Source organism: Centrocercus urophasianus, unplaced genomic scaffold (genome assembly GCF_019232065.1).
Source record: "Centrocercus urophasianus isolate 14NV4802_14NV808 unplaced genomic scaffold, USGS_Curo_1.0 seq_23, whole genome shotgun sequence".
NCBI lineage: Eukaryota > Metazoa > Chordata > Aves > Galliformes > Phasianidae > Centrocercus > Centrocercus urophasianus.
The window spans coordinates 16,157,610-16,171,224 of NW_024884789.1; the positions used below are offsets into that span (position 1 = coordinate 16,157,610).

The 13,615-nt window shown below is 42.8% G+C and overlaps 1 protein-coding gene across 1 annotated transcript; it reads left to right on the forward strand.

The window, feature by feature from the left end:
- Positions 1–922: 922 nt before the first annotated feature.
- IDH3A (isocitrate dehydrogenase (NAD(+)) 3 catalytic subunit alpha) lies at positions 923–13,091 on the forward strand. The gene is made up of 11 exons (XM_042824318.1): positions 923–1,010; positions 2,113–2,175; positions 3,742–3,825; positions 5,131–5,245; positions 5,768–5,955; positions 6,232–6,365; positions 6,950–7,052; positions 7,132–7,196; positions 8,848–8,932; positions 9,408–9,560; positions 11,455–13,091. The coding sequence occupies exons 1-11, from the start codon at positions 984–986 to the stop codon at positions 11,536–11,538; spliced, it is 1,101 nt and encodes a 366-aa protein (XP_042680252.1). The 5' UTR covers positions 923–983; the 3' UTR covers positions 11,539–13,091.
- Positions 13,092–13,615: the final 524 nt, after the last annotated feature.

Consider the following 13,615-nt stretch of genomic DNA (forward strand, 5'->3'; position numbering starts at 1 on the left):
CTCTCCGTATTTCAGATGCTTCTCCACACAGAGCTCTCACGACTCCCAGCCCGCGGGGCTGTATGGTAACGAACGGCTTCGCAGCCGCTCCGCTCCGCGCCTCAGCGCGCCCCGCGCAGCGCCGCCGCCTCACAGCGCTGCCTGGCGCCCCCTGCAGCGCCCGGCACAGCAGCGCTACTGCGCACACGCGCAGAGCGAGCAAAAGAGCGCCGAAGAGACGCGCGCACAGCACGAGCGAACTCCGGCACGCCGCCCCGCTGTTGGCTGAGCCCAGCTTTCCGGCTCGCGCTTCTTCACCTGCCCCGTTTGCATTTCTTGTTTTAATTCAACTGCAGAGCGTTAAGCAATATTTACTCCTGGCATAAGTAACGGCAATAGATCGATACTTTTCTGTGTACACAGCCAGACTCTAACCGTAACGTTATCGGCACCGGTTTTCATCACTTCGCACCCAATTACGTGTCGGGCAGAGCGCTACAGGCTGAGCTCACACCGCGCTCCGCCCGCCCCGAGTAGCGCCAGCCGAACGCCGCATCCCCGCTCAACGCCTCACCAACTAACGGGACTCGGCGCGAAACGCGCGCCCACAGCGCAAAGCACAGCGCATGCGCGCCTGAAGGCTCGGCTCAGCCCGCGGAGGAAAAGGCACATGCGCAGCCGTGCCGGGAGGTTGCACGCAGCCGTACGGCACCGCGCGGCAGCGGCTGTCAGTCACGCGGACAGCGGCTGTCACACACACACCGGCGGCGTGGCGTTGCTCGCTGCCGGGAACGCTGCGCTGACGCAGCCCGCCCCACAGTGCGGGCACGGAGCTCGGGAGCGCGGACCCCGCAGCACAGCGCGGGGCGGAGCCGTCAGCGCAGCGCGAGGCGCGGCAGCGGCCGCCTCCCGGGGGCGGGGCGGTAGCGCGCGGCCGCTCGGCGCCGGTTCCGCTCCGTCGGTGACTGCGGACGTTGCGGGGTCGAAGAAGCGCCGGGCACGCCATGGCCGCGGCCGCATGGATGCCCGCGGTAGGTGCGGCGCGGCGCGGCGCGGTGCGGCGCGGTGCCGTTCCTTCACAGGGTTCTGGCGCCGCGCCGGGCGCGTGACCTTGGCGCCGCGGTGCGGCGTGCGGAGCTCGGGGCCGCCTCGGAGCGGGGCGCGGCGGTGGCCGCGGCTCTCCCGTCGTGGCGATGCCTCTCGCCGCGGGATTCGCCGTCTGTCTGTCGTTGCGGAGCTTCCGAGGGGAAGACCCGATGGTCCGGGCCTGCCGCGGGGCCTTCGCGACGCGCCGATCCCGAGCGGCTCGGGGAGGCCTCGGCCACCCACGGGGCCGCAGCAGCGCGCTCGGCTGGCGGTCCCTGCCCGCGGTTCCGGCCCGATGACCTTGCGAGGTGAGGAGCCGTGCGCGGCTCTGCCATCGCGGCGTTCCTCGGGGCGGACGCGGCGAGCTGTCCTTCCTGCCCGGAGCCGTCGGTGCCCACAGCTCCGCTTACGGTGTGCGCTGCTGAAAGGCGGAGATCGCAGCCGCGGTGCGGAGGGCTCCCCGGCATGGCGGGACGCCCCGAACGCAGGGGAGGTCATTCTGTGCGGCGCTGTGTGCGGGCTGGGCTCCTCATTGCAGTGCTGACTTCTGCCTTTCGTACACTCTTGGGTTTTTAAAACCTGCCGAGTGCACGGAGGGCTGCGGCCCCAACGTACAGACACAAATAAAGGCGAGAACAAAGTGCACCCCGGTTCCAATGGAAGAACTTCCACTGGTGGGACTCAGCTTTGGAAACGTGACCTGGAAGGTGCAGATGTGCCGCCCGGGGAGCTGGTAGGGGAACAAACATCTCACCTTGCTTTTCTCCTCAGCCAGAGTTGCTGCTGGGGCTGCCGTGCAGTCCGGCCAGGGAGCAGCTGTCCTCTGCTCACCTTGTGCTAAGAATACCCCGGAGGTGCACACAGCAGCTCCCCAGCCGCTTGGCAAAGCCATAGTTACTCTGTTTCATTTTAATTTGTATTAATCCTGGTTTTAAACCAGGAAATTTGAAGGGGTACCATTTTAAAAGTGTGAATGCTGCAGCGTTGAACTGTTTGAAGATCCGTTGGTGTAATAAGATAACATCTTTTTGGTTTATGTTCCTGCAGGTTTCTCGACTGCTAGGTGCTTTCAAAAACCAAAAACAGGTGACCAGAAGTTTTAGTAATGCTGTGAGTATGCTAGTCATATTTTTTTCCTTTAAGAAGTTTCTCAAGAAAAAGATAAGGCCTGAATAAGTGAACATTCATGCTTTTAACGCCAAGCTGGATTTACACTGGTTAATGACTTTGCTAATAAAAAGGCTTACAAGGAAACCAGACGTGGAATGACAACTTGTCACAAAACACGGACATAAGCTTCTGAAACTTCTGCCCATTCTGAAATAGGCAAATATGGACAAATGAGATTGTTGAGAAGCTTCTCATCCTCTTTCTTTTGCAGGCATTCTGCTAAGCAATATTTACTTTAGCATATTTACTTTAAATCTTGCTGCTTTTAGAGTATCTCACAGCTATGGTTCTGCCTTTTCACGGCCCTCTTTAATGTATTTCAAGCACTGGTGTAGGTGCTTTAGCACTGTTTGTGCCTGAGGTCCCTGCAGGCCTTTCTTCAGTGAAGGTGGCCTTGAAAACTGCAGTGGTGGAAGCATGCACTGCTGCATGCACCCTTAGGCAGGACTTAAGGAAGAGTTGTGGTTTTTAATTCTAAGTTATGTAAAACTACTAGCGGAGAGAAACTGAAGTGAAGGTTGTGTCTTACACAGCACGAGAAGATGTAGGCGAGGCTCCTCCTGATCTGCTTGTACCTCATTTTACTGCATCAGGTGGAACACCTTCTCTGCTGCAGGTGTAGTCCTGCTGTGCTGTGGAGCAGGAACCAATCCTGCATTCCATCGGCTGCCTGCTTGCTTTGTAGCTGTGATCTCTGTCTGAAGCTCTGCTTCCTTAGCTTTGCACAGTAAAATTCTTTGACTCTGATTAGTGGAAACAGAAGAGTTAAGATGCACTGAAATCCTGAGCATTCCCATGGGAGAAGGCTGGGCACACATCTCATCGCTTGGGGTTTGGCAAATAGTGCTGTATGCCTGTTTTTGTACAACAGGCAGCTTCCTTCCCCTGCTGTCCAGTGACCCTGGGCTGTGCAGTTTAAGTTCATGTGGGGATGATAAAAGAAACAAGATTGAGAATGTTACAGAGAGAAAAGAATCAGACTTTATGAAAAATTGGCCTGAGATTTCTTTGAGAACCTTTTGAGAAGTTAAGATAGACTTGTTTTTTTGTTGTTGTTGTTGTTGTTGTTGTTTTTTTAAGCTTTTCACAAATTAAATCTTTTTTAGTGTGGGTCAGTATTACACAACATGCAGCTAATATAGGAAATGTATGGAAACAGAGCTGTAAGTAGGTAGTATTGTCTCCTCTCTATTTTTCACGAAGAAAACATTCTGAGATCGCTTATTTCAAGGAGCACTGAGCAGGAACCTGCTGTTCAGGTTAAACATGTGCTTTGAAACAAAAATAGCAAGCAGATTTTTAGACAGTTGTCTCAAAATGTTTGCACTTCCCTTTGAAAGCAAGCTAGTCACTCTTGCTTCTGTCCACTGCTGCTGCTCTTCATAGTGATTTTTGGTAACTCAGACTTTCTTTCCTAGTAGTTACTTGGTTCCTGCAACACATGAGAATGTTTCCTACGTGGAACACAGCTTTCATTTCTTTTATTACTGATGCTTCCTTACTTAGGTACAAACAGTGACTTTAATCCCAGGAGATGGCATAGGACCTGAGATTTCTGCTGCTGTCATGAAGATCTTTGATGCTGCCAAAGTGAGTCACATTTGTCTTGCTGTGAGCATTGTAGCTTTAAGTGCAACAACAAATGTTAACTAGTTATGAGTCATTTTTAAGCTGCTGAAACTTTCTGGCAATACAAAGTCAGAAGCTTCCAATATTAAAAGACAGGATTGCAATATCACAGCAGTGTCTGAAACTGTTAGCTGGAGAGGAGTAATGAGTTGAGAGCAGATGTTGCATTTAAGTGCTGGAAATGTCAACTCAGTGTATCATCTGAGCCATCTTGTTGACACAGCTATCCTGAGTGACCAAAAGGAAAATATTCTTTCATCCACAGTGACTTCTCAGTGCTGATCAAGCACTGTGAAGGGGACTCCCTTATTGTTAGAAACCTTTATTCTGTTGTACCACGCAATGATTGCAATTATATGCAATTATTCTGTTGTACCACGTTCATCTCTGTGATGTGAAAACTACACCTGTCCAAAGAGGACTGTGTTTCAGCATATCCAAGGAAGTTCACAAGAATGTGTCCAGTTTGCTTGGAAGAAAATGTAGTTCTTCAGGAAGAATTGTTGTCAAATTGTTCCCCCTCAGTAACAGTATCAAAGCATATTCATTTTATCTTACAACTGTCCAACTTAGATTTGTAAAAGGTGCAGTTCCCATGTAATCAAAGAGCTTGTAATAGCTCTGTCTGACCCTGGGGAGACAGGCAGGAGGTGCAGTGAGGTAAAACCTTTGCACAGAAGTGTATGTTTGCAGTACTTACTCTGATTTGTTTTATAGGGTGTTTTGCTACTACGTTGCACTTGGACTCATTCCATTTGCTTATGAACAGCCTTAAATCTTTTCATTGTGGCTCTTCCTGATGGACAAGGGGTGGTGAATGCAAATCCAGAAAGCACTGCAGGACATGTGTAGATTTCCATTCAGATAACAGGTGGATCTGCTGTGCACTGCCGTTTGGAAGATCAGTTCTCAATGAGTTCAGTTTTTAAATGTCTTGTGTCCCTTGTCAGGAGGAATGTGACGGCTGTAGCAGGTGCAAGAAAGCAGTGTGTAAACACAGTCCTAATGCTGTCTGTAGGTCATGGCTAGGGAAGTGTCTTGTGCTGCTTAACTTTGTGCTGGTATAATATTGCTCATACCATTTTGTTTTCAATTATTTACATTTTAAAAGTCACCTATATGTTCAACTTCAAGCATCTCATACTACTGTCACTCATCAGAGAAAAGATGTTTAAGAAGGCTCAAGCCTGATCTCTTGTGAAAGAGGAGTTACAACTGAGAGCAAAAGTCATGAGACTAAAGTTAACACAGAGCAAATGTGTTTAGGTTCCTATTCAGTGGGAAGAAAGGAATGTTACAGCTATCCAAGGACCAGGAGGAAAGTGGATGATACCTCCAGATGCCAAAGAATCCATGGATAAAAACAAAATGGGATTAAAAGGTACATTGGGGGTTAATATATTGACATTAAATATCGTTTTTTACAGGGACTTTGATTTGAATCCAAAGTCCTTCCTCAGTATCACAAAAAGATGGCAAATTATGGAGGACGGCCTATTAAGTCATCTTCTGCAATCTTTGTGTCAAAGCTGTAACTGTCACTGATGTTTAGGAAATATGCTACTAAATATCAGCTTTGGATTTGATACAGTATGCTTTTCCAAGGCAGTTGATACACAAGTGTGTGATGGCTCAGTTCCCAATGAACGGTATCCTCATACGTTGTTTGTACTGAAAACAGTTTTTGATGAACTCCCATTCCGTGTAAAATTAAGGCCACGATTTGGCCCTGGAGCAGCTGATGAATATCACTGTGTGGTATTCCTGGGGGCACGGAGAATTCCCGTGGCATTTACCGTCGGGGTTACATAAGAATTTGCAGTTCCTCTCTCACAGCGCCACCTGGTGCTTCAACTGTGATATTTATGACGTGGGTTTTATCATCTCTTTTTTTTCCCTTCAGGTCCTTTAAAAACCCCAATTGCTGCAGGACATCCATCGATGAATCTGCTGCTGCGTAAAACCTTTGACCTCTATGCAAACGTACGTCCCTGTGTCTCTATTGAGGGCTACAAAACCCCTTACACAGACGTAAATATTGTCACAATACGAGAGAACACAGAGGGTGAATACAGTGGAATTGAGCACGTGGTAAGTTGCTGGGAGTGTTTCTGGCAGTTTCTGGGTCTTGTTAACAACAAGTTAGCTCATCTCAGTTGCTTGGTATTGAGGGGCAGAGCAGTGGGATTTTTTGTTGGTTGCATTTTAAGTTCATTCCCCACAGGAAAGGTCCTATATTATAGTGTGTGCTGTGGAGACTGCCTCACTCAGAGTTCTGTGATTCTGTTGTTCAGAACATTGTTCAAAACTGTTGATTTGCACAAGTAGACTTCCACTTCTACTAGTAATGCTACTGTTGTCTTTCAGATTGTTGAAGGAGTTGTGCAAAGCATCAAGCTAATCACAGAGGAAGCTAGCAAGCGCATTGCAGAATTTGCTTTTGAGTATGCTAGAAATAATCACAGAAGCCATGTTACTGCTGTGCACAAGGCAAACATTATGTATGTTGACATTTCTTTTGAAGAACAAGTGGTACTATACTTCTGATTATAAATTGCTTTTAAATTTTCTTCAGATGTCTGATGTGTGAATGCTAATGGGAGTAACATGGACAACGCTGACCTTGTCTTGGCAGGGCTGCAGTCACTGCGTGCTAACGCTTCTCTTACTAACTCTGTGCTAGTGCTGTGACTTTCTTCCAAAAACTCTTAGTTTAAAAATAATCTTAACCCAGGAAAAATAGCTGATGTCTTTTACAGCTGCCAAAGCACTTCACTGGCAACTAATTCACACTGTGTGTGATAGTTTGCATCATCCCTGCATAAACTCAGTAAATTTACTTCAGTAAACGAGGGAGTCAGTAGGGAGCAGCAGTTTAACCATCATGCATTAATTCCTGGAGCATCTTAGAGGTAAATTTAAAAGACATAACTTTCTATTAAAATACTTACATAAAGGATTAATGGTTGTAATTAGGTTTTTGTAGTCTACTATTTTTTTTGCTATTTAATCCTGTTGCATGCAGTTCTCTTTATCTGAATATCTTGCTTTACAATAACTGCAGTATTCTTCCACTTAATTGCAGGAGAATGTCTGATGGGCTTTTCTTGAGAAAGTGCAGGGAAGCAGCAGAAAACTGTAAAGATATTAAATTTAATGAAATGTATCTGGATACTGTGTGTCTGAATGTGAGTATCTATTTGTTTTAATTGTGGTGGTTTTTTCAGTTTACAGTCTTAAACTTAATGAAAATATACTTCTTTCTAGATGGTTCAGGATCCTTCACAATTTGATGTGCTTGTTATGCCTAACTTGTATGGTGACATCCTCAGGTATGGAGATCTCAATTTTAACTAGCCCAGCATGTACAACACTGTTAGTTTCCTGACAGTTATTCAGGTTACATGCTAGCCAGATGAACGATCATTTTCTCCCTCCAGAGCTTAAAACACAAATCAGACTCTCAGAATGATAAGAAACAACGTATTATCATACTAGTTATCCATATGTTGTTGGGAGAGAAATTATGATGAGAACATTCCTCGTAGTAAAAGGGAGTTTTTGCTGATGGAGGCTATGAGTGTTATTCCAATAGGGCTGGGTGGAGGATAAATTATTCCAGAAGTGTGAAGAAGTTAATGGCTCCAATTGTAATACAGATTGCTTGGATTGACAATGGGGAAAATACTTGCCACTTGTCAGCACTGAAATAGAGTAAGATGACTGTGGAACCACCACGTTTAGAGTGAACTAGCCATATAGTGAAATGATTCTGAAGACTGAAATGTATAACATCTCAATGTCCTACCATTGTTTGGGTTTTGTATTACATTTTTTCACCTTGGGATTAAATCTCCTATTTGGAAAAAATGCTACAGTCAACCCGAAGGCCTAAAGGCAGAGTCCTTCAGCAGGCTTTCAATACTTCAAGGAAGCTCCAATAAATTTGAGTCATCTTTTGAAGAAGGGCAGTCTTGTCACTGGGGAACCTCACTCACTGTGTTTTGTTCAACGTGAGCATAACGCCAGGGAGGTCTCTCAGCCTCAGTAGATGCAGAAGGAATTTCTACTCCAAAGCACTGAGCATCTTAAGTGAAAAGTTTAAGAGTATCCATTTTCTTTCCCAAACAATTACAACCACAGCTGATCAATTTAATGTAAAAGATTGTCGCACAAACTCCTCCTTTCTGCTTTTTAGTCCTCTGTTAGCTGACTTGTAGACAATGAAATGGTAGGCTAAAAAATGTAGATGTGAGAGCTTTATCAGTTCTTTCAGCTTTGAGAGGACAGTATGAAAACTGGGCACAGTTCATTTATCTTTCTCCATGTTTACTTTTGAGGAAATCAAATGCAAATTCCTGATGTCTGATCATCTACTGATGTCAGAATTATGACTTATGGGCTGTTCACTAAAGAGAGGAGTAAAGCCAGTGTTGTGCCACTTGGAATGTCCTTTAAGTTACATACACTAACCTTAACCAGAAGTTCTTTCACCTGAGCAAATTTTTTCCATGATTTTTAGAAGGATTTTATATACGAAAAGGGTTGTGTGGCCTTTTCAAGGGAAATGAGACTTAAATATATATAGGGTACTCCATATATATATTAATATATATAAAAATATATAAATATAAATATATATATTTTATATATATATGTGTGTATATAAATACAGTCTGAACTTTGGCTAGTTCCTGACACTTCTAAAGGTATTCTGTACTTCTCTTGTGCCTGTTTCTTAATTACTATACTGTATGGAATCTCCTTGTCATTTCTCTCTATTGAAATGGCTCTTGCTAGTAGTTCTGCAGATTCTCAGATGTTCCAGCAGTGTAAGAGGCTAACAGCATCTGTTCTTTCTCAGTGTTATTCTTGTTGGTAGTTAGAGTAGGTTACTGTTGCAGTAAAATGAGAAACAAAGATAATTTAATACAGCTCTGAGAAGCAACTACATGGAAAAACATAAGGATTTTTTTTTTCCAGTGACTTGTGTGCTGGATTGATTGGTGGTCTTGGAGTAACACCAAGTGGAAACATTGGTGCTAACGGAGTTGCAATTTTTGAATCGGTAAGTCTTCTTACTCAAGATTCAAACTGATCAAGTAGTAGTAATAACTACTTTTGTCTCCACTCGAGAATCTAAAAGCTTGTCCAAGATGCACAATGTAGGTATATTAAAAAGTAGTTCTCTGTAAAGCTATGTTTTACTGCTAAGATTCTGAAGTTTTACTAAAAGAATAAAGCATGTGTTACATGTAAGTTTTAGCACGTGCTTTTATTGGCACTTTCACCCTCTTTCTTGAACACTTAATGAAATAGAAGTTAAGAAGCACTAGCTGAACTAGTTCCCCTTTTCTAATGCCTTTGGACTGAATTGTTCCACTCTCTCCTATCTTCTTTCTCTCTTATCTTTCTTTCCATTAAACATATCCCTGTGAAGTAAGTTCCATTTCAGCATGCTTGTGTGTGAGGATTATGTTTCAAATGTCCTCTGTTAATCGCCATATTAACTTTGTAACAGACAGATTCACTTTTCTTTCTAGGTTCATGGAACAGCACCTGATATTGCAGGAAAAGACTTGGCAAATCCAACTGCTCTTCTCCTGAGTGCTGTAATGATGCTGCGTCATATGGGATTACACAAGCATGCCACAAAAATTGAGACAGCTTGCTTTAATACAATTAAAGATGGAAAGGTAATATAAGAGCATGCAAATACATAAAACTGATGTATGAATGTATTCAAATGATACCCTGTTGTAACAAAAATTAACTCAGAACATTAACGCTAAGACAAAAGATGCCCTGCTTTGCCGGCCTGAATCACATGAGCAGTACTGCTGCTGTTCTGTGATTGTTGTTATGTTACCTCTGGTGGTATTAAGTTTGCCCTCTTCAGCAACAGGGATGCTCTGTAGCTCTCCTCCTGCCTCAGTTTTTGCAGCTCTAAAAGCTAGAACTGCTAATCTGTTTTCCACGAAAGGGATTAGAGATCTGAGTAAATAGTGGTATTTCCCTTGTGAAGTTTATGGTGCACTAACAGTTAAATCTAGACCTTAGAGCAAAGGACAGTCATTTGCCTTATGTAGGCTTAATCACTCATCTCAATTCTGACTCTTAATACTTCTGTTCCTGTTTTTGAAGTCACTTCTTTTACTCTTTCCTCCTATTTACCTCAGCTCCTTTTTAATTACAAAATAAGTTAGAGGCAAAATGATATCCAGTGATTACTTCTTTGTGCAGGTGTACCTGCCTGCAAATTCAAGACTCAGATAGTATTGGTGCAGGGGAAGGAGTTGTGCTCTGAAACCTGATCTGAATTTCTGCATGTAATGCTGCTGCTGGAAGTTAAAGTAGTTGGGTGCACCTTTCCAAAATACAATTGGAAAGATTCCAAAGATTGCCCTTAAGGAAAATCAGCGTTCAGCTGCTGTGATTATCTGGGGCACAGGCATACAAAGCTGCTTTGCAATGAAAAAGAACAAGCATGCTTAAACAAAAAACTGTCATTATTTCATAAGTGGTCTGCTTACAGCTATCTTGCTGCGTGTAGGAGCCAGTTTAAAAAACAAACAAACAAACCACTAAAATTACAAATGAATAGAGAGATGCTTCTGTACAGTTCCCATTTACTGCTCTGGAAATGAAATCTTCCATCTGCAGGTTAGTAATTGTACAGAAGATAACAGCACAAGTTGTGTGACATGGCTACTTGTTTACTAGTTGCTTACTGTGTTGTGATTACATGCTCACAAGGGAGAGAATCTTTTTGAATTGAAAAAAGCATAATGCAAAGCATAAAGCAAAATGACAAGTTCCTAAAATTGTAACCTTTATTGCCTTTCATGCTTGCCCTTTCTTTCCTTCATCCCTGCCCCAAACCATTCAATTAAGATCTGCATGGATGTGATAAAAGGGGAACACTAACAATTTTTAAATTACCTTTCAAAACTTTTTAATCTGTCTAGTTTGGGCAAACAACATTGACTACTTCAATTTATTTTCATTTTACTGTCTCCATGCTGCCAGAAAGGAGTTGTCCTTAGTAAAGAAAGTTTAACTACCTGTTTTTCAATCCCTTAACTCAACCAAGCAAAAACTTGGACACCCGTTAACATGCAGCATTTCAAGAGCTGTGTGTGTGCTTTTCCTCATACCCAAGGCATTACTGAATGACATTCTCTTAATTAGTTGACGTTGTACTGAGCCATCATGTATGAATTTTACTTCCACAAGACAGACTTATTAGGGAAGACTTAAGTCCATATCTCTTAAGTACATTATGATATGGCCATAGGGACTTTGGATAGCTTTGTCCAAATTCACTTCTGTGGGTTGTTAAAAGATAAATCTCACTGAGATCTGAATGCTCAGATAACAACGCTCAATGCTCCTACTCATTTTTCCCTACCTGCCTCAGTTTGCATTGTTGCTGTTGATGAAGGCGATGTAGAATGCAGAGAAACTCAGACTCGATGTATTCCTTCTCACCTATACCCAATACCAGTACAAAACATAGATGATAGGACTGTGCAGTGGTATAACTGGCTCCATTAAACATTACAGTGATAGCATTTGTTCTTCCTTCAGGCTTTGACAAAAGACTTGGGAGGTAATGCCAAGTGTTCAGAGTTCACAGAGGAGATCTGCAGCAGAGTACGGGACGCAGAATAAACTTCTCGTTTGATCCGTATTAACTCTGAAAAGATGCATCACAAACATACAGTATGTAACCTGGTATCTCTGTGCGTATATTTTGCTCATCTCTATAAAGCAAACTTTATAGGGAAGGCCTCTTCATTAATAAATTTAGTCCCCATGGCTACAGATGATGCTTGTGCCTGCTTTCAGTGGACTTTAAGTGCTCTGTTTTATTTATTTCTACCTGGTAAGCATTTTTATGTAAGAGAAGTATTTTTTTGCCACTGTAACTGTACCATTTGCTGTTTCAACTAGATGGCTTTTATTTTTCACAAAGAAAAATTATGTGAATATAACATAACCAGAACTAGTGAATTGCTGCAGCACCTTAATGCTTAGAGCTATGTTACTGGTCTTACTGAAATTTAAAGGACAGGCTTTTGGCCTAACAAGAGCACAAGACAAACGTTATAAAAAGAAACGGGTATAAACTAATTTCCAACAGCAATTTTGTGTTAAAAGCAAAACACTTCTAGGTGTCTGTTGATTGATGAAATACAGCTTTGCCTTCAAAGGGCATGCAAAAAAGAAATGCAAGATCTTAGAGATTTAATCTGTTTATGTAAACAGAAAAAGACATCAAACCAGCCAGATGTGAGAACTGATATTAACAAAGATATTTTTCAAATCTGTATCAAAATAGTTCTTACAAGTTTTCCTTTCTGAAACACAGCTTAATTTACAAGAGAGTTGTAACGAGAGTAAATTAGAAAAACTCACTCCTGCTCTGTATTATGAAGGGAAGTTATTAACTTCACCAGTTTATACAAAATATTTCATGGCTTCTGCTGGATTGCTTTTTGTGTTATACTTTGTTTTTATGAAGCCTGCTCAGTGTGTCTCACTGCCCTGACTAGTGATTCTATTCTATAAACTCTGAATGTAAAAGACTAGTCCTAATGGAATGAAGACAGATTGAAGATCTGGCTCTGGGTGCCTACGTTCCAGAAATACATTTCATCCCTATTCAGGGATCAGAGACCTTTTCTTCTCCTGCTTCCTAAGCTTAATAAGCACCAAAGCACCTCTTTTTTTTCCCCCTCCCTTCTTCATCACATACAGGTAATCATGAGCCATTCTGACCTGAATTTCTTAAGGGTATGCAGCTCCTTTTAGTATATCCTTCAAGAAAATGCACGTTTGTAAAACTTGTGGCTAACACAAGTTTATACCTACTGCCAGAGCCAGATGTCTTAAAGCTCAATTGTATTTATGGGTATTACACCTCTTGGTTACTTCCTAGTGAGGCTGTTCAGGCTGGTTATTTCAGAATCAAAGCTATTTTGAATAATGTCTTCTAGCAGAACTCTATGAAGTAAGCAACCCAGCTTTTTTGTACAGCCTAACAACGTGTTGGAGGGGGGACAGTAAGCTTTATTTCTTGTGCTCTCTGCTTTTGGTGAATAGGGTATCATTTCCTTGTGTTTTACAAGCTGCTGCTTCCTTGTTTCTTCTAGATTAATCTTAAGACCTTTTGCAGTACCATTACGCACAAAATGGGGAAAAAATAAACTTTTTGAAGTCCTGCTGCTTGTTGTCTTGATAATCCCAGGCTCCTACTTTGTCTGATGCATTAAACTGATTGCTGACACTTACAACAAACTCTGAAGTTTATAGGATGTTTAAGACTGATCGTGAAACTTCCATTGAAACAATATTCTGCTCTGCATGGTTAGTTGGTTTTAAATCAAGAAAGATGGCTGCAGACTCCCTAGCTGTTATCCATTACAACTCTCTGCCACCACTGACTGAACTGTCAGCAGCCCTTTTAACCCTTCATATAGCAATTTATATTTTCTAAGGGAAAGAAGAAATGCTCCCATTTGTCAGCATTAGAACAACATCAGTATTGAAACATGCAAGTAGAGTTGCAGTACTCTTACTTAAAACGTGTTAATTGTGCTTTGAGGTGAGAGCTTCCATATTACCTACTTTGTATCTTTTTGTTTTCCCAACTTTGAGTGTTTGGTTTTAGGAGAAATAATAATGCTTATTTCAACATGGATTTAAGAAATGCTGACCTGCTGCTTTTAGAAAAGTCTAGCTTGTA